The sequence below is a fragment of the Gracilinanus agilis genome, chromosome 2 (genome assembly GCF_016433145.1).
Source record: "Gracilinanus agilis isolate LMUSP501 chromosome 2, AgileGrace, whole genome shotgun sequence".
In the NCBI taxonomy this organism is placed as follows: Eukaryota; Metazoa; Chordata; class Mammalia; order Didelphimorphia; family Didelphidae; genus Gracilinanus; species Gracilinanus agilis.
In genome coordinates, this window is record NC_058131.1 from 172,781,262 (window position 1) to 172,803,467 (window position 22,206).

Consider the following 22,206-nt stretch of genomic DNA (forward strand, 5'->3'; position numbering starts at 1 on the left):
CCTCCTCAAGTCTATGACACATTGTTATGGGGGGATTTAGAAGGGATGTTATCAGGGACTTGCTAGGGAGGTAATATGGAATTAGGTAGGATGTAATAGGGAGATGCCAGCTATAATATGAGGCTGAAGCTAGGGGTAATAACTGATGGGATCAGGGAACAAGACAAAGCAAGGGATCCAAGGCTGAAGGTATTCAAGTGAATATATTAGCTAATAGGGAAGTTAAGGCAATATAGTGGACAAGGAAGGTTCAATGATGAAGGATGCCAATGATGAAGGGAGGTAGGAGACAATGAGGGAATGTCTGAAGTCAGGGAGTATTACACTGAGGTAACAAGGATTGCCAGGGAGAGGATGAATTAATCTAAACAGGCAAACAGCAGCAGGGCATACAGACTAGGACTTAGGCTAAAGACAAACACTGAAAGGAAAATAGACTGATTGAAATTAACTACAGGCTTTAGTTAATTTCACAGGAAGGGACTTGTTTTGGAGTTACACCTCCTTCAAGATGGATACCCAGGCTTCCCTCAAACCTAGAGTATGTTGATTCTATTCTTCCTTCCTTTTTTACTAATTAACTAATGAAGTAACCAACAGATCTGTTTTAGACACAAAGGGGTTTATTGTCTTCTCAGGTTAGATTGTCAGGGTAAAAGGATTAAGGAAGCCCTAACAGCTTCTTAGAGAAACCTCAGGTGGGGGAAGGGAAGCAGGAATGGAGTTTGAGAAAGGTTCTGCCTTTACTCAACTCTCAAGGTGATTTTGAAATCAAAAGGGATTAGGATGATGGCTATAAAACCTCTCTAGATAAATTACTGCAAGTGTAGAGCTAAACTCTCACAGATTTGAACTAACTCTCTGTTTCACTCTCCTTGTTCACTCCTATCAGACATTTGGGTAAGGGAAATTAAGGTAGGAAAATGAGGTAGGGTTAGAAGATTCAAAGATTTTATCTAAATTAACAAATCTCAAAAAACACTCCAAAGGTAGGCTAGGTTTTCAATCTCAAGAAAGGAGAAGGAGCTTCAGCTGGCCCTGGTTCCCTCCACGAGTTCCCAGGTCCAACTGAAACTTTTTCCCCAAGATTCTAAACTCCTAACTGACATAAGAACTCAGCCAAAGCCTGCAAAACTGCTCTGTGCCCCCTCTCTGTCTATGACAACATGCATTTCATTCCAGTACTTCCAACCCTTTCCAGTCATGCCCTTGGAATGTACTTTTCTTCTAACAAAATTTCCTCATTTTTTCTTCTTCTTTTCATGTTCCCTCTATCTTTTAGGACTCACAAAGACCTATATTCTCCATGTGACACTGAATCCCTGGTCATTCTTTTTAGTGTCTTTGCAATGTGCCTTCCTACCATATCACTAAAATAAAACTACTTGCTTTAAGTGAGTTGAAGTAGAGGGATAAGCATTTACACAGGGTTTAATGCATGTTAAGCACTATAATTAGGTGCTTTAGAAATATTACTTCAATTGATTCTGACAAACTAGTATGGTAGGTTCTTTTTTCATAATTGAGGAAAGTAAGGCAAACAGAGATTCAGGGTCATACATCTAGTGACTGGGACCAGATTTGACCTCAGATATTCCTAATCTTCTTGATTCCAAATCCAACACTTTATTTCGGGTATTACTTTCCAGTGATCTTTTTATAGCCAAATATTTTCTTAGTCTTCTTGACTTCTCAGTAGCATTTGATATCATTCTCCGAATTACCTTCTTGGACACTGTCTCTTCTGAGTTATTTTGAAAATACTTTTTCCTGGTCATTCTCCTGATTCACCTTCTATCTGAATCTAAATTCAGTGCTTGAGACAGTGGAATGTCACCTTATCTTATCAGAATCCCAGACTCCTTATCACTTCCCAAATATTTCCAAAACATGCTACCCTGAGGACAGCTAGCTCCACTGAGAGCCTGGCCCAGCAACAGGATGACTTGGGTTCCAATTAGGCCTCAGATACATCCTAGCTGTGTGACCCTGGGCAAGTCACTTAATGCCGATGACCTAGTCTTTACCATTCTTTTGCCTTAGAACCAATACACAGTATTGATTCTAAGATGGAAGGTAAGGATTTTAAAAAACAAAGAAAAAAAGATTTTTGACTGGCTCTTAAGGATAAAATGTATAGCAATGGTTGGAGGTTGTAGAACATACTATTTGTGTAAGGAAATACATCCTAACCCTGAGAACTGTCTGATCTACCATTCTGAGACCTGTCAGTAAGCACATTCCAGACCATTTCCCATTTGTCTGAATGAACTGCTTCCTGTCTTTAGCAAGTTGTGATAATAGACCATCTCTACACTAAAATAGTTCTGCTGGTAAAAGAAAACTGAATGTGTGGATGTAGCTTTGGGTCTTCAAGGAAAACAAAAATCACAATACTGGATTTAGTGTATTTCTAAAAAATTTAAGAAAACCTCATCTGTACCTGAATCCATTCTCCTTCGTTTTGTATTCAATGGCTATGAGCATGAGGCGAAGCTTCACAAAACAGAGTCTAGGTAAGAGAAAAGAGAAGCACAAAATGAGATGAGCAGAGGCCTGGAGACAGAAGCAGGTAGTCTCTACTCTTAAGTATGATTTCACAGAGATATATCATTCATGTTCCACACTTGGTGTCAGTACAGAAACAAGGTATCAGAGATGAGGAAGACCTCTCCCTATGAATGGATTGCCTTTTCAATGGCTTTCACTTGTTCTCTGGTACCCTTTGATAAGAGCTGCTGCCAGAAAAGTTCCAAATGGACTACATTTTCTTTCATTTCAATTAAATGAATATTTCTAAATTGTGGTCTCTATGCCAGGCATCATGCTAGCAGCTAGGGATATAAAGACAAAAATGAAACCATCTCTGCCCTCATCTTTCTTCCTTCTCTCCTCCCCTAAAACTCCTCTGTATTCCTTATTGGAGATAGAAAAGGAGATTTAAAATGGTGGTAGGGATGTATGGCTTTATCCCCATATGATTTATGGAAAAAATCCAATCAGGTAGGGGCAGTGGGGCAGTCACTACTACTCCCTCATTCCCCCATAAAGCTTATGAACAGTGGTTCTATGATGCTTATAGATTTCTACCTCCTCATAAAAGGCCATTGTTTTAGAAAATGGAGGCACTAAAGAAAAGGCAGACAAATTTATGGGGAATGGAGAGTTTATCTGCTGGTTAAGCCACCCTGAATGTATTAAGAGCACATTGCTAAGCCGAGCTGAGGGGATGGGACAGGTGAAGAAGGGGAAAGGACCCACATTGACTTACCGGGAAACTTCACGAAAACTCATTCCTTCAAAATCACAAGAGAGGAAGTGAGTGAAGATTTTGTTGCTCAGGCCATCTACAAGAAGCTCCTGCCAGGGATGTTTGGGGATTGCCTAGAATACATGACCATAGAGCAGAAAGTACACATATATAGAAATCAAGGATACTAAAACCTACTGGGGCTACTCTGCATTGCTTTGTCAGAACTGGCCCTTGTTGGCATTTAGAATATTTCCTTATCCTGGAAAGCAAACCTTCCCCACTGCTTTATGACAGAGGACACATCACAGCAAATTCTAAGAGTTGCAAACTTCCCAGTTACTCCACTTGGGGAACTCAAAAGCTATATAATAGTCAGCAAGAGTAAAGTTGGTTTTCAGGATCTGTCTTGGTCTCTCTTATTATACTGTCCTTCTTGTGCCTTGAACATTCCCCACCTTCCAATTAATAAATCTCTCTCTCCTTTTTGAAATTAATCTTATTCCATTGTATATCCTTGTATTCATTTATTGGCATATACATGTGGAAGGGGGAGGAAAGAAGAGAAAAAGCACTTATATAGCAGCTACTCAAGCATTTTACAAATATCTCATTTGATTCTCACAACAACCTTATGAGGTATTATTCTCATTCCCAGTTTGCAGTGGAAGAGACTAAGGAAGACAGAGATGAAATGACTTATCCAGGGTCACATAGCTAGGAAGGTTCTAGGGATAAATCGGATCTTGATGATTCCAGGTCTAGTTTCTACTGTACATGGTATCTATTGCACCAACTACTGCTTTCATTTCATTTCATTTTTGTTTTCTGATCTTCAGAAGCTTACAGTGCCCCACACATAGTGAGTGCTTAATAAAAACGTGTTGCTTTGAACTGAGGTGAAGTGAAATGTTTGGATGCTCCCTACCAAACCTGTGGCATTCTCCAAAATTCAGAAAGTATCCTTCCACAGGAAGTTTAAGAACAGTGTGGAGTCCTTTACTATTTCGTGATGTGAGGAGATCTGAAGTAGAAATACCTAGCCAGAAAAAGGAATATGAATGTTGATATTCTTTCTGATGAATATCTGGTATTCTAAAGTGTGTCATGTATACTGAATGAGAGGTTAGATCTTTTGCACTTGATTAACTTCAAAAATGGAATGCTTGTGTTTGCAGAGTAGATTCATAATTACTGGAGGTATTCAAGGAAAAGATCGACACCCACTTCTCAGGGATTATATGGAAGGGAGGTCTGATGATCTGGATTATTTAGCATTTGAGGTCATTTCTAACTTGGGTATTCAGTAATTTTAATAATCAATTTTAGTATGATAGCTCTAAAGATTAATGTCCTTCTTAAGGAAGTAATAGGTGAGATTGCTGAGAAGCAGATTTCATCTTTCTGTAAAGAGAAATAACCTTTTTGTCAGAAATGTTCTGAAATGTTATTGGTGTAAGACATTGGTTTAAATCTAGTTTTGGCCAAACTACCTTCTAGTTTCCCCAGTGATTTTTACCACATAGTAAATTCTTATTCCAAAAAATTGGAAATTTACCTTTGCTAAACACAAGGTTACCACAATCATTTTTATGACTGTTTGCTTTATTTTTTTTTTGTTTGTTTATTTCATTGATCTATTTTTGTATTTCTTAGCTGGGACTAGATAGTTTTCATAATTACTGCTTTATAAGACAGTTTGAAATCTGGCACTGCTAGATCTCTTTCCTTAACATTTTTTCCCCATTAATTTCTTTGGTATTCTTGACCTTTTGATTATCCAAATGGATTTTGTTATTACTTTTTTTCAATACGATAAAATAATTTTTAGTAGTGTAATTAGGAAGACATTGAATAAGTAGAAGATTGTTGTTTTATTTATATTGGTTCCATCCACCCATGAACAATTAATATTTCTCCAATTACTTAAATATGACTTTAATTGTATAAAAAGTGTTTTGTAATTATTTCACATATTTTCTGGATTCATTTTGGAAAATATAATCTGAGGTATTTTATTCTATCGAACTTTAATTTAAAAGAGTTTTCTCTTACTGTCTGTCTCTTCCTGCAGGACATTTTTAGTGATATACAGAAATGTTAAATTTATGTGGGCTTATTTTATATCCTGTTAAATTGCTAAAATTAAGTTTTAGTTGAATCTCCAGGATTTTTAAATATATATCATCATATTGATGAATAAAGATAGCTTTATTACTTCTTTGCCCATTCTGATACCTTTAATTTTTTTCTCCTCCTATTGCTATTGCTAACATTTTTAGTACAGAATAAAAAAATAGTGGTGATAATGGGCATCTTTGTTTTACTCCTTTTAATAGAAATGAGTATATTGTGTCAAAAGATTTTCTTGCATCTAGTGTTATAATCATATGATTATTGTTACTTTTTTGTTGATATAATAAATTATGTTAATAGTTTACCTAATATTAAACCATCCCTCCAAACCTGATATAAATCCTGTCCGTTCAAAATGTATAATACTTATGATTTACTGTTGTAGTCTCCTGACTAATATTCTATTTAGAATTTTTATATTCATAGACATTAATTAAATTAGCCTATAATTTTCATTCTCTGTTTTGCTCTTCCGGTTTTCAGAACCATATATGTTTAATAAAAGGAGTTTGGTAAGATTCTTTCTTACCAAATGTTCTAAGTAAGTTATTATTAGAATCAGATGATCTTTAAATATTATGTAAGAGGGCAGCTGGGTAGCTTAGTAGATTGAGAGTAAGCCCTAGAAATGGGAGGTGCTAGGTTCAAATCCGGCCTCAGACACTTCCCAGCTTTATGACCCTGGGCAAGTCACTTGACCCCCATTGCCCACCCTTACTGCTCTTCCACCTAGGAGCCAATACACAGAAGTTAAGGGTTAAAAATAAATTAATAAATATTATGTAAAATTCATTTGTAAATCCATCTGGTCCTGATGTTTTTTTCCCCTCTTTTTTCTAAAATAAGTTTATTTAAATATTCTATTTCTTCCTCTGTTAGTCTAGTCAATTCATACTTTTTATAACATTTTATTCATTTCACTTAAATTATAAAATTTGTTCACATATAATTGGGCAAAATAACTCAATAATTGTTTTGATTTCATCTTCATTAGTAGTAAATTCACCCTTTTATTTTTATGCTAGTGATTTGGTTTTCTTCTCTCTTTTTAAAAATCATATTAACCAAGTCTTTATCTACTTTGCTGGATTTTTTCCCATAAAATAAACTTCATTTTTTTAAGTTCAATGACTTTCTTAGATTCAATTTTATTAATCTCAGTTTTTATTTTTAGTATTTTCAAATTAGTATTGAAAATGGAGGTTTTTACTTGTTATTTTTCTGATTTTTAAGTTGTATAACCAATCTATTGACCTGTTCTTTATTGATATAAACATTAGAGGTATAAATTTTCTTCTATTAAATTTGTTGTATCCCATAAGTTTTGGTATATTGTCTCATTGTTATCATATTTAATAAAATTAGTTATTATTATGACTAGTTCTCACTCATTCTTTAAGATTGTTAGTCTCCAATTAATTTTTATTTTGTGATTCCATGATTCCTTATCAAATGTAATTTATATTGCATTTTGACCAGAAAAGGATGCATTTAATATTTTTGCTTTTCTTCATTCAATTATAAATTTTTGTAACTTAATATATGGTTAATTTTTGTAAAATTATCATGTTCCTAAGAAAAAGTATATTCCATTTTATCTCCATACAGTTCTTTCCAGATGTCTATCATATCTAATTTATTTATGATTTTCTTTATGTCCTTAACTTCTTTTTTAATTATATTTGGCTCAATTCATCCAATTTTAAGAAGCAAAAGTTAAATTCTCCCACTATTATAGTTTTGTTATCTATTTTCATTTGTAACTTTTTTAGTTTTTTCTTTAAAAAAAAAACTTGATGCTATTACATTAGGTACATAAATGTTTAGTACTGAGAATATTTCATTACCTATGGTTTCTTTTAAAATAATGTATTCATATTTATCTCTTTTAATTAGATCTATTTCAGCTTTAAATTTCTCTGAGACTATTATTGATTTTTGTCATCTAAAGCACAATATATTCTATTCCCTCCCTCTATTATTACTCTGTCTCTCTCATTTTCTAATGTATTTCTTGTAAACAACATATCCTTGGGCTTCAGTTTTTAATCCATTCAGCTCTTGGTTACCCTTTAATGGGTAAATTCATCTCATTCCCATTCAAAGTTATAATTACTAGCTGTGTGTTTCCCTCCATTCTGGTTTTCTTTATTGTTTTTTTCTTCTTTGTCTTTCTTTTTATGTTATTCTTCCTCAGAAATCTAATTTTCCTCTAACCTACTACCTCCTTAATACCCAATTCCTTCTTCAGTCCCATTTTAATTTTCCTCTCTCATTCTTGTAAGTTCCCCACCCTTTTCTCTTCTTCTTACACTCCTAGTTGTTAATCTATTTACCCTTCTATAAGTCCCTACTTAATCTCTTTCTTACCCTTTTATTTATTAACATAAATAACTTCTATAAATCCATCCCTTATTTTATCCCAGTATTTTCTTCTTTTTTAAACTGTGTACTTTGTAAGAGATTCCTTCCTTTAAAAATTATCCCTAGTTTTCTTATCTCCTTATAAGAAAAAATTTACCCTTCTTTTTCCCCTCTTCTTTTACCCAGATCAAATGAGAATGAGATACTAACATTACCAACTTTCCATCATCTGCTTTCTTTCACTGTAACATTACTTGCATTTATGCTTCTTTTTTATAAGATAATTATTCCAATTTATCTTCTACATCTAATTTCATTTTGTTTTTAACTCATTATGTTATATTGAATTTGACCTCAAAGCTTCCATCTCTAAATTCTCCTTCAAACCACCTAATTAATGATGCCATTATTAAGGTTCAAACATACCATTTTCCCATATATGAACATTCAGACTATTTAAATCTTTTATATTGGTCTTTCATATTATCTTATATTTCTTCTCATTCCTGCATACGAAATTTTCCATTTGGTTCTGGTCACAAAATTTGAAACTTTTTTCAGACTTTGCTAGGTATTTGTAAACCCAGCTCCTTCGATCTTCAAAATGTGGTACTCTATACCCTTCACTGTCTTAATGTAGAAGCTGCTAAAACTTCTCCTGGGGTTCATTCACTTGTTTATTCATTTCTCCACTTTTGTAGCCACAGTTTGATACAACATCTATCTAGTTAGTTCATGTAGTCCTTATAGTCTTCCCTCAGTCAACCATCTGTTTATTTGGTCCTTTCAAGTTGTCTCATGATGGAGCATTATTTCTCCCTGACTCTTAATCACATTTGCTGCTTTAAAGTTCACTTAGAAGGACTATTCTTAAATATTTGTGAGGGAATTTGGAGAGTGAAGTAAACTTTTAACCTAACCTACTCTATTCCTAGAATGCAACACAAGTGAATTTTTAGTGAATTGTGGAGCCAAAAAAAATTAAAGTGGTCTGTAACATATTCATAATTGTGAAAGTCAACATCAAGTCCTCATTTGAGCCAGGTAACCAAGAAGGTACACATTATAAGTAGTAGTAGGTAAACATATTGCCAAGGTATGTGTGTGGGGTGAAATGCTGCTAAAAGGGAGAAATAGATCATAACCAAGTAACAGGTAACCAGAGAAATACATGTTTGGAGGGAGATGGTATTGTTTCTAAATGACCAGCTCTGAATCTACTTGTTTTGTCTTGATTATTGGCTCTGAACTTCCATTGTTAATATTACCAGGTGACGTCACCTCCTTGTTCTATTCCTACCAATTCTGATACCCTGGTTTCCTTATTGGAATGAAAAGTACAAATCACAGCTCCAGGTGCCTTGATCCCTAAAGCTGAGTGGCTCCCCCAAATAAAGGGTAAAGTGTGACTACATGTATCCATTGTGGACAATTCTGGATAATTCAGCATTTTTGACTAGGAGTGACAGTGCTTTAATGATGAAGTTGGCTTTTAATAACAATCATGACTCTCATTCAGAAAAAAATCATCAGTGCCCTGAGCAGCTGATTTAGATGAAAAAAACCAAAACTATCCATTTGGCAGTTCAGGCCCATCTGAGGAACTGAGTAAGATCCTTCACCCAGTCAACCTCATTCCACTTTACTGGAGGTTTTCTGATCTCTCTTGAATTCATTTAATGGGATGGATTCACCTCACTAATCTATCCCATTGTTTAATTCTCCATTAGCTCAGAAATAGGATTGTTATCACTAATCTAAGTATTCCCATTTTTAGCAGAGGACCATAAAAGATAACTATGTAGATAAAAAAGAACTCCTAGGGCAGTTTGAAAAGTATCAGAAAGAAAAAAATATCAAGAACTATTTGGAATATGGATACTAGGAGGCCAGAGAACAGAAAGCTAGCCATTTTGGACATTAAGTTAAAGCTGATGGCAATGCTTCACTGTAAGGATCAATAAACAAATATGCAAACAAATAAAAGCCCTCCTCATATTACTGTGTCTCATTGTGCTTATAGAGTAATTAAAAACATGTAGCCCCAATCTCAGTCAGACCTTTGAATCTGAGAGGTGAAGGCTTTGACAAAAATCAACTCATTTATTTATTCTAGATTCTAGAATTTTAATTCCATTTCATAGATAAAAAGCTGAGGTAAAGAAAAGATAGTCACATATGTTTCTGTAAGGCATTAATATTTACAAAGACTTTTCCTTAACTAACATATGTGGTAGAAAGTAAAAACATTATTACTATTATCTTATAGATTTGGAAAGTGATGCTCAGATATAAATAGTTTTCTTCCTTCCCCAAAATGAAGTAATTTGCCCTCTGACAAGGAAATGGGCTCAGAGACAAGATGACTTGCTTAAGTGTCACATAGCTAAGAAATGACAGGGCCTAGATATGAATTGAATTTCCAATTTCAAGTACAATATTTTTCCTACTTTATAACAATAAAAAATATTCAAGACTTTTGGTCCTCAGGCAACTTGTTTCCTTATTCAATCAAGTCCTAGCATCAGTTAATGTTTTCCTCCCAACTTGAGGACCAAAAACGTAGAACAAAGGGTTTTAGAAAACTTTGTTCTATTACAAGACAAGACTCTTGAAGTGACTTGTAGACCTGATTTGTAGATCCCTCCACCAGGAAAGAGCTCAGTTAACCATATACCCATTTAACTTTCCTTGTTTCACAAAATGCCACCCCAAATGAAGTTGGCATTGATATGCAGTTATCTTCAAAATGAAAATTTTAACTTTTAAGTAAGAGAAAAAATTGATTTCTTTCCCATATTTCCCAGCTATAATCCCATGAAACTTATAAAGTACTCACATTGCTCAGAATGACTAACTAAAATCACAGCAGTCATAGCAGATACCATAATTCTTTGTCACTCATTGAATATATAAGCCAGTAAAATTCAATTCCCTTGAATTTATGCCATTTACTGGAGACATCCACTGACCACTAGGTGATAGTAAAAGCATATTCAGTGTGTCAACATGAACTTTCTTTAGGCAGCATAATGCTTGTTGATTATTCTTTTCTATTTCTTTCATATTGGCTGAGAAGATTGCAAAGTATGTTGTGTTTTTCAAAGTTTGTATCTTCTTGGTCAATTATTTAATTTTATTCTTTCTTCTCTCCTATTTACTACTTCTTTATTTGCAACCCTCAGTACCCATCATTGTTTTTTATTTTCATTTCATTTTTGTCTACAAAATTGAAAGACACTGGAAGGGCAGCTATGTGGTACAGTGGATAAGAGTGCTGGACCTGGAGTCAGGAAGACTTTTCCTGAGTTCAAATATAGTCTCAGATACTTACCAGTTATGTGACTCTGAGTAAGTGACTAAACTGTTTTCCTTGATTTCCTCATCTGTAAAATGAGCTAGAGAAGGAAATGGTAAAGCACTCCAGTAGTTTTGGCAAGAAAACTCCAAATGGTGTCACAAAGAGGCAGACATGAAGGAAAATGACTAACAAAGCAATAATAAGTGACTTTGGGTACAAAGACTCAAGGTATTTTTTACTAAGGTATGGAGAGGCTGTGATCTGTGTAACAGAAGGAAAACTCACATGAATTAAATTATGACTCTTTAGAAGTATTCCAGGAGTAGAAATGCCCCAGTCCTACTTACTTAGCAGGATGATTAACATCCTTCAAATTATAGGAAGGCAAATTTCTACTAGGCTTTTTAAGACTCTCCCACTCTAGCCAAATCTTGATTATTCAGTAGTACCATTGAGGAAACAATAATAATAAAAGATATTTATATAGTTTGTTAAGTTAACACAGTGCTTAACACTTTCTTATTGGATCCTCAAAGTTTCTTTGTGAGGTAATAGTTATTTTTACTTCCCATTTTACAGAAGAGGAAAGTGAGGCCCAAAAATGATAAGTGACTTGTGAGTTTAAATGTTTGAAGTGGGGTTGAAAACTAGTTCCCTATAACTCACTTTCAGCACTTAACCCACCAGGCTGAATTTTCTCACACTTTACCATATTTCAGTAAAGTCTGCTACTATTATCTAGTTCTTATCATCTTATAATGTAAGTTGCTTAGGCAGCAATGTGGTGCAGCAGAGTGAATGCTAGACCTGAAGTCAAGAAGGCAGGAGTTCAAATCCACCATTAGATACTTACTAGCTATGTGAATTATTGATTAAGAATCATTTAAGTACTTTGGCTCATTTTCTTCTACTGTGAAATGGGAATAATAATAGCATCTATGTCCTAGAGCTCTTTTGAGATTCAAATGAGATATTATTTGTAAGACACTTTGCAAATCTTAAAAGGCTATATAATTGCTAGCTATTAACGTTATTATTATTATTATTCACATGGATTATAAACATTGTAAAGGCAAAAAGATAACAAGAACATAAACTGTGCAATAAAAGCATATCAATGGTTATGCCAAGTACAGAATCATTTTGTATTATGGTGGCTAATGAGCAGGAGGATGAAGCTAAGGGAATGATGTGGAATCAATGTAGCAATCCCCTCCTCACTCACTGTTGGCCACTGATACTGTGAGACTACGGGGGTCCCCTTGGAAATTGGGGGACCCAGGGAAGGAGCGCCTCTTTCAGGTGTCATTTGGTCTTCTGCTCCTCTTCCTACATTGGGTTCCCCCTCTACCCCCAAGAATCTTTGCCTCCATCTTATGCTTCCTTTCTAACTGCAATATGGGGGCAGCTGGATAGCTCAGTGGATTGAGAGCCGGGCCTAGAGACAGGAGGTTCTGGGTTCAAATCTGGCCTCAGAGCCTGCCTAGTAGTGTGACCCTGGGCAAATCACTTAACCCCCACTGACTAGCCCTTACTACTCTTCTGCCTCAGAACTAATACGGAGTATTGATTCTAAGACGAAAGGTAAGTATTTAAAAAAAAAAAACTGCAATATCATAGTGTAATAGAGAAATAGACAACGCATATTTATAGATTCTCATAAAAATAGCAAGTACCCTCAATAAAGAGCTCACCAATCTGTTAGAATATTAGTTTTTAATTATGTTTACCCAGCAGCTAGGTGCCATGGTAAATAGAGCAGTAGGCATGAAGTCAAGTAGATATCTTTGTCACTTCAAATCTAGCCTCAGAAATTAGGACTCTAGGCAAGTCACTTAACCATCTTTGCCTCAGTTTCCTCATTTATAAAATGAACTAAAGAAAGAAATGGTAAACTACTGCAGTATTTCTCCTAGGAAAACCCCAAATGGGGTGAGACCTAACTGAACAACAATATCATTCAGTACAGTGGAGTATTTGCTGCATTTGTTGTAGGAAGACAGGCTAGAATCTGTATTCTGTTGCTGATTGCCTTTGTGATCCTTGATAAGCCATTTAACTTCTTGGGGCCTCAGGTAATCATCCTAAGAAAATTATTTTAGTGGTAACAATACTGCCAACTAGGTTAGCCTCATATCTTTCTTCCTAAAATAAGAGTAGCTACCATTTACAGAATACTTTAAGGTTTGCAAAATGATAAGTGTTCAAACCACTTTCTTTTAGATTCAGATTTTTATTGTATCCCCGAGTATATCATTTCCATTATCAAGAAGGAGAAATTGAGGTATGGAAAAAGTAAATAACTTTTCCAGGGTTAGTTAATCAGCAAAGAGATTGAGACTTAATTTTGTTTCTCTTGATTTTCTATAGGAGCTTCCCAACCATGTGCAACCATTAGCCACTCAGACTCTCCAGTTCCTCCATGTGTCCTGTGATTCTCAAACTGTCATCTATTTTTAAAAACAGAAAACTTGGGCATGGGGATTTGGTTACGATTTAATGTCATTTTTGTACTTTCTGGCATGATTACCTTTCCAGTTTGTTCCATAAAAAGGGAAATTAGAAAAGTTGCTAAACCTGGAACCAAACAGCCCTGAGCAATTAATCCTAGCTTCAGTTCAGCAAAGCAGATGATGTTGTCTCCAGAAGTCCTGTTCCAGTGGGGAATCTTTAGCAGGTAATCCTATTTAAATTGGAAAGTAGGTTAGGCATTAATAATGTGCACAAGTCTAGAAGTCTTTGTAAAAGTAATTTTTCTTTCTGAAAAATGATCCTGAATCATTTATTCTTCATTCTTTGACACAATCACAGTTCATAACAATAATGGGTACCTAGGTAGGACAGTGGATAGAGTACTAGACTTGTCGTCAAAAAGACTCATCTTTCTAAGTTAAAATTTGGCTTCAGATACTAGCTATATGACCCTAGGCAAATCACTTGACCGTATTTGCTTCAGTTTCTTCATCTGTAAAATAAGCTGGAAAAAGAGATGGTGAACCACTCCAGTATCTTTGCTAAGAAAACCTCAAATGGGATCAGAAAGACTTGGAAATTACTGAAAAATAACTGAACAACAATCAAAATATAACACACATTTCTTCAACTTTGTTTCCCTCATAACATTCCTAAGACATGACTAATTAAAGTACTGTGATCCTCATTTTATAGATGGCAAAACAATCAATAATATGGAACTAGGTCTTGATCAGCGATGATACATAAAGAAACCAGTGGAAATGCACATCGACTATGGGGGGGGGGGGCAGAGAGATCAAGAACATGAATCATGTAACCCTGGATAAAACTTTTCTAAAAAATAAAAAAATAATATAGATGGCAAAACTGAGGCTCTGAAAAAATTATCTACTTTCACAGGGTCACCAAGAGCTAGTAAGTGGTAAAATCAAGATTTAAGGTGAGGACTAATGCATATTTCCATTATATTATTTTTCCTCTATACATGAGCATATAAGTCATTCTCATTGCTTACTTAGCTCCATCATGGTTATGAGAACAAATTCATCCTTTCATTTTGCAAATGCTAGATGTTTCTTTGTTCCACCAATATCTAACATAGTACCTTGAAGAAAATAGATACCTAGGAAATTATTTTTATAAAGAATCTCTTTCAACTGAACCTACTTTAGCAAAATTGAAATCTAGTTCTATAAATTCAAATTAAACATTTGGGCTCTGATATGCATCCAAAGCCACACCTTTTTGTGATGAATATCAGCAAATATCCATATTATAGACAAATAATTTCATTAAAAACCAATCCAAAGTCATGTGTAACCTCATAGCCAAGCAGAAAAGCCCATCTTGGTGTATTAGATTACTAGAGCAAGATGGAATTTTATGGCAGCTAAAGAGGTTAGTGTAGTCTGAATTGTAGTGGCCAGGGTAAGAGAAGTGACAGCTCCTCTATATATAATGACCTAGTGAGATAATCTCCATAGTGTTATGTTCCATTCAATGTACCAGATTTAGGAAGGACATTGAAAAGCTGAAAAGTTTATAGAGACCACAAGTCAAGGCTGTGAAAGTGCTTGAGGTCATGCTGTATGAGGATTGATGGAAGACTTTGGGGATGGTTAGCCTGGAGGAGAGAAGCCTTTGTGGAGTTACAATAGCTGACTTTAAATATTTGAAAGACTATCATTTGGAAGAGAAATAAGGCCTATTCTACTTGACCTCAAAGAGTGGAATTAGGTTAAAAAAAGGGAGGAGAAGATATACAGAGTTCAATAGCTAGTGGATATAAGTACAAAATCCTGAATATTGTGATCCATCCAAATATGGAATAGGATAATTTGGAAGGCAATAATTACCATCCCTCACTGAAAGCTTTCAATCAAACACATTGTTTGACCTTATGTTGAGCTATAGAGGGGATTTTTGCTGAGATACAGGGGTTTGAGGAATCCTTTCAGCTCTGTTATTCCATAACTAAGCCTCAATTTGGGATTTGGACTAGATGTCCTCTTCATTGCTTCCCAATTCTAACCAATGATTTAATGATCCCATAACGTTAGGTAGACTGAGCTGCTATCATACCTTGTTTTGGGGTTGAATTATCTGTATGATGACTCTGGTCTTTGGGTAATAGTTCTTGATAGAGAGCACCCTGTGTGAAAAAACATATGCTTCTCAGTCTGCTTGTGTAGGTTAAAACACTTCTTTAATACAGACCTAAAAATGGGGGAAAATTTGTTTGTTTTACATGAGGCAGGATCATAGTTTATAATGTTGGTATTTAGCTATTTTGTTGAATATATATGCACGTATAGGTAACTGAAGGGGAAAACCATAATATATTCTTAGATTCAGCAAACTACAGTTGTGGAAAGTTCAACTGTTCAGATGAAGAGCCCATAAACAAATTATCACCTGGCATGAGTAGAAGTTATGATGACATATGAAAGGCTCAATACTTTAATATACCATATGTTAGACCGATACATCTAAAACCCTCTCCACAGACTCCTATTTAGGCCTCTTCAAGAGGCAAAAAAGTTTGATTTTCAGTCTAAATATCTTCAAATACAAGCCTACAAAGTGGCCCAAAAAATGAATGTTATTAACTTTCCATGCTTTAAGTTAGTTGTAACAGAATGTAGACTACTTGACAAAAGGAACTATTTCACTTTAACTTTTGTATCCCTAGTATCTAACATGGTACCCAGCATATATATGGATGTACAATTTAATAAATGCTTATTAGTCAATTTGTTGTACAAAAACCAAATCTCACATATTTCAGTGTATAATGTTGACTTAGCATGATGAATATTCATTATTTTATCCATTCATTGATTCATATGCGTGATTAAGAATGGTTATACACACACATATATACATTGATACATATACAGACATATATACAAAGAGGACTTGTTATTTAATCTGTATAGTGCAAATTAACACCTTTATATTGATCTGAATGTACATATGCATATAACATATGCAAAAACAAAATTATGACTCAGATGAATGAATAATCCAATGAACTTTTGAGTCTTCTGCAGCCTCAAGTGGTAATACTAGTCTTGACTCATCTTGCCATTGGCCAAAAAGTGAGTCACTGAGAGCAAATGGTTCAATGAATCATACCAAACCAAAAATGAATAAATAAATTAACCCAAACAAACAAAAAAACCTCATGGCAGAAACCATACTGAAAGGTAAGTCTATCTTTATGGAGAGAAAGAGAGAAAGAGCAAGACAGACAGACGCAAAGACAGAGAAAAAGAGACAGGAGACAGAGAGAGACAGAGAGAAATTAGACCAGTGATGGGCAATCTTTTGAGGTTGGTGTGTCAAAATTCGACAAAAACCAAGCATAACTCGGGTGACGTGTCACTTCGAGAAAGAAACAATAATTTTGCAATATTTATATTTTAAATAACATACTTCTCTCTATATGCGGCTGTATGTGGCCTCATGTCACCAAAAATGGCTACATGTCAGTGTTGACACGCGTGTCATAGGTTTGCCATCAGGGACTTTGACATTTGAAATGAATATATTTTGGGGAAACCCAGAAAAGCATTGTGATTGGAGTATAGAGCAGGATTTGTCCATCTTCTTCCCCTCTGTGACTGCATAATAGGATTAAGAAAGTGAAAAGAGTTCTATTTCCACAGATAATACCTTATAATATATTGAAATGAAACAATGCCTAGAAAAGGGCTGTGAATATATAGTTTCAACTGGTGCTTGTTCAACTGAATTGTTTTAGGAGCTATAAGTTCCCTGTCTCTGAAAATGTTCGGGCAAGGATTGAGAGGCTACCTCTGGGGGACATTTATAGAGTGGAAGATTGGACACAATGATGTCTAAAGTCTCTTCTAAACCCAATAAAATTCTCCACCCAGAGGTGCCACATCCTTCTTTTTACTCCCATCCTTAGCACTTTGAGAAGATGGAACAAAACAAATACTGAAGAATGAAACATGCTCTTACCTCATTATGTTAGCAGTGTCTTCCATATGTGAATCAGTGCACGAAGGGTTGGCTAAAATCAGGCAGGCTTCCGAAGATTCCACCTACTCTTCAAGATCAAACAGAGACCAACATGTCAGATATTTGGGGAACTTAGGACTGCCTTGATCCTGAACTGGCTTATGATTTAAAGGCAAAAGAGCCATGAGAGTAACCTCCCAGTAGGGAAATCTCTGTGATTACAGAAGCAAGGGACTGTGGAGAAATCCTCTTTTATACCAGGCCCACAGTTTTCATAGGACCCAGGATAACTGATTGAGAAGAGCTGTAGATAGAAGCTAGTAAAAATAACTACCAATGATGCTTTCAAGTTTAAAAATCACAGTCTTTACAGAGATTCTAGAAGGAGGTGGTATAAGTATTATTACCCTTAATTGTCAGAAAAGGAAATAAATATGCTGAGAAATGATTTGATTTCTCCAAGGCCATATAGCTTATAAGACAAAAGATGAGCCCAGGTCTCCTGACCTAAATGTGTTGGAGCTGACTTGTTCCAGCTCTGGAAAGCTGATCATTAAAATTTCAGTATGAGCATTCACACCTGAGGAATCAACAAATGCTACAAATTGAGCTTGTTTTATTCTTTTGTTGATTGTTTAGACTTAAAAACATGATGGAGAAAATAATAATACTGATAAATTTAAAGGTGCGCTTGTATACGTTCTGCCCCAGAGAACTGGTTATTAAACATTTACCAGCACACTCTTTCTCTAAGCTCAATGAGTACTCTTTCCATTAAACCAGCCTACTTAGGTTAGAATAGTAAACTCCAAGGGACTCTTTAGTTCTAGATTCTTATTTCTATAACATGCTATTTAGGTATTGGAGATAATTTTTAGTGGGGATTTCAGTAAACTATTGGTAAAAGGAGGGCCTATTAGCTTTGCTAATCTTTTTGTCTCTCTCTCTCTCTCTCCCCCTCTTAACATAAGAAAAAAAAAAAAGAAAAAGCTTCATAGATACTCCCTCATCTAGAATCTTCCCCTTCACCCAACTATAGGTTCCTATAGAAGGAGGTGGGGGGAATTGATGATTGGTTGTCAAGACTGATCCAGGCTACTTGTTCATAAAACTATACAACTGATGCCTACATAACTGTGTCTACAGGTGATTATACTTGTCTAAAAGATTTGTATAAAGTTTTCTCTTTCAAGAAAATAGAGGGGATGCATAAAAACGATTGGGTTGCTAGAAACCCAGTGTCTGGGGTCTCATTCAAGATAAGAAGTGTCTGGGAAAATCTCTAGGATCTGTTTTGGCCACAAACCACACATAGGCCCCTCAGCAACCTCTTTACCAAGACTGCTGCTCTCAAGAGATTCAAATGGCCAATTTTTAATAGAAATTATATGAATTATATAAAAATATCACAAAGGCTTGTATATTTAATATTTTTCTTTTAAAACAAGGATTTAGAACAAAATCTTGTCCCTATGCAACTATTATGTAGTTCGAAACTATGACAGTCTATACTGCCATGAGGTGAAGGGTAAGGATTGAATAGGAAAAGTGACCTTCCAAAGGCAAATGAGCCACCCTTATCAAGAAAGGAGGTCTTACCGCAACTCTCCTCAAATCTTCCCTTTTCAATGCTGATCCATGGTAAAAATGAGCATAAGCCAAATAGAGCTTAAAAATTATTTCTAGCTCTGGAGAAGGAAGGGATCTGGACAAAAAAGAAAGTAAAGATAGAGGGGAAGGGGGAGAAATTATTATATCTGAATAGATAAGTAAGAATAGATAAATGAATAGATGTAGTAAAATATGATTATAAAAAGATATATAGATGGCTCATTATTTATTAATCATTTTTTCTGTGCCAGGGATTGGGTTAAGTTCTGAAGATAGAAATATAGTCAAACAACAGTCCCTCCCCTAAAAGAACTTGCATTCTAATTGGGGGATATAACATTTGGAGGGATCCAGAAGGGAGGAGGCAAGTGGCTAATGAAAAAGAAGAGAAATCAGAATGCAAGTCCTTTACCTTATGTTGGTTTCATATGGAGATGAAATTACTTGCCTGAACACTGTATTTTGGATAGCATTAGAAATGCTACTTTCTCCTCCCATTCTACTTCATGCTTAAAAGTATCATTAATACTGGCTCAGCCTCAAGTCCGAGAATGTTCATACAATTTTTTCTTTTTTTTTTTTTTTTTGAGGGAATGTAAGTGGATTCACACATTAGGTGCTTGTGTTGGCTTATACTGATTATTTTAAGCACTTACCCTTCCCGTATGTTGAAGATATAAAGATATACGTTGATCTGTACACACACACACACACACACACACACACACACACACACACACACAGTGTACTTTTTTCAAAATATGATTTATGAATATGATATCTGTGTATCACTGTAGTCTGACTTATATTTTGAAAACTTATGAGCCAACCACTGAAAGGTACTAGTAACATCTCCAATACTTTTTGTTTTTATTTTTATTTTGTTGTTGGTGTTTGTTTTCTTGAGACCTTTCCTATGCAATAAGGAAATCAACATGTTCCTTTAGGAGCAAGGGGGGGGGGGGTCTCCATTTTGATTTTTACCTGAAAAGCATGAAGTAAGAAAATATAAATGGATTTAAAAAAATATCTGTTGATCTTGAATTCATCTTTGCCTGTTTGACCATAGTTAAATTTGTCTTTAATATTATAACCCTTCAGACTGCGGCTGTTATTTCTGCATTTGTAGAGTCCCTATCTCTTATTTCTTCTTAACTAATTCTTAAAAATAATCTATAGCTTCTCTATGTGACTGTGTGGAAGGAAGGTAGGGAATGGATGAGTACCTATTGATTTGTGGAGTAACCCTGCAATTTTCTAGGAGGAAATGAAAGGAGAAATTCTAGGAACTTTGCTCTGAGAGTAGGTCAAAGGGAGGGTAACTGTAGGACTGATGGGGAAGCCCCACTGTATGGAAAGTACCAGGCTTAAAAACTATGTCATATAAGAACTGTCTGAAATTATTTATCCCGGAGAAGAATTAGGAGCAATCTAAGAATTCCATTCATTTATATTAAGGCTGTCATATGGACAAGGAGTTAAACTTGTTTTGCTCAGTCTCAGAGTATAGAACTAGAGGCAGTGAGGCAGACTTAAGGTTCAAATTAATGAAAAATTCCCAGACAATTGATGTTGCCTTGAATTTAAATTTTATTCTAGGTCATTATAATAATGAGAACAACAATAATAACATTTCTGTATCACTTTAAAGTTTGTAAAATGTTTTTTATAAATGTTATCTCTGCATAGCAACCCTTTGTGCTGGAGGTGCTATTACTCCATTTTACAGATGAGCAAACCAAGTCCCAGAAAGATAGAATGTTTTTCTCAGGGCCACATAATTAGAATTCAACACTGTAAAATCATGAATTTTTTAGCACTGGGAATCTTTATGAGGCAGCTAGAAAATTATTTGTTCTGATTGATGAAGAGAAGATCTCTGTTAAGTTACAGGTTAGAGTAAATGATTCAGAAGACCCTTTTATCACCTTTCTGAATTTTTTGGTTTCTGTGAAATTACCCAGCTTGTTTTTTGATTGGGTAATATCATTTTGTGTGGGGCTCTCCACCAAATTAGAAAATCTCTCTCTAAAACAAAAAGAATTGAGCCACCTCCAATCATAATCTTTTGAATGATAAAGAACTTGGATTTGCAATTATGAATTAAAAGGTGACCACCCACCTGGGTTCTTCAATATGATTTCCCTAATTGTATTCCCTTGTTCTGTAGCATTAGACCTCCTTTTTGAGTTTTGAAATTATATTTAGAAGCTTTGAGTAATGCAGATTCACTTACTCTCCCAGGAAAATGATCTCATTATTATTTTCCCTTGATCTGTGGCCGAGGAAATTTTTTAGGAAAGATGTTACAGTATCCACACTGATGTCTCCACAGACCACAATGAATCTGGGAAGCAAGTAAAAAGCATAGGATCAGAAAGCTCTTTGGAAGACAAAACCATTGTGCTATTAAGGTTTAGTTGCAAGTATGTAAACCTGGAATCTTAGTCATCATGTATCCTACTTTTAAGAAAACATAGATGTGAAAATCTAGCTCTATGTAAACAGAAAGAAAAAAACAATGCAGGATAAGATATTTTAGGATATTTTTTGAAGAGTCTCTAGCTCTTCATTTGCACCCATCTCCAGGCATATGTTGTATTTAAAACAGCTAAAATCTGCCCACAGTACCTGTTACTAATCCTTTTTCTTTTCCAGATACTGTTCTTAGATGAATCAAAGAAATGCTTTACCATTCTAAAGGCTGCTTGTTCAAAATGAGTCCTTCCCAGAGACTAATTTTAGCTAAAGAATTTTACAATGCATCAGCACCAGAATATTCTATCAGTACATGACTCCCCACAGATTCATACTCACAGGAAGCTGCCTGTGCCTGGGGTTCATCTTTCTCATACCAGATATACAGATGCCTCCAGTCTCTCCTTCCTTTCCCATTCCTACATCTCCTCTGTGATATCTCTTTTATTCAATCAATCTGTTCCTTTTTCTAGCTCCCAAATTCCTTCTTAAAACTCTCCCATTGTGGGGATTGTGCAAAATAAGTGGAGAAAGAGGGTGTTATTTCAGCCTTCCTTTTCCTTTGGAGGCTAATTTTTCTTTCTCTTTTGTGTTATTTAGA

The 22,206-nt window shown here is 35.1% G+C and overlaps 1 protein-coding gene across 1 annotated transcript in view; it reads right to left on the reverse strand.

Moving 5' to 3' along the window:
* Positions 1-22,206, reverse strand: part of KCNU1 (potassium calcium-activated channel subfamily U member 1) — a 274,056-nt gene that overhangs the window by 137,300 nt on the left and 114,550 nt on the right. Inside the window, exons 11-17 of the mRNA XM_044659543.1 lie at positions 21,364-21,474; positions 19,116-19,221; positions 17,517-17,599; positions 15,609-15,678; positions 13,582-13,734; positions 3,272-3,384; positions 2,444-2,512 (exon numbers count right to left, since the gene is read on the reverse strand). Of these exons, the coding sequence (XP_044515478.1) occupies positions 2,444-2,512; positions 3,272-3,384; positions 13,582-13,734; positions 15,609-15,678; positions 17,517-17,599; positions 19,116-19,221; positions 21,364-21,474 (705 nt within the window). The remainder of the gene's footprint in view (positions 1-2,443; positions 2,513-3,271; positions 3,385-13,581; positions 13,735-15,608; positions 15,679-17,516; positions 17,600-19,115; positions 19,222-21,363; positions 21,475-22,206) is intronic.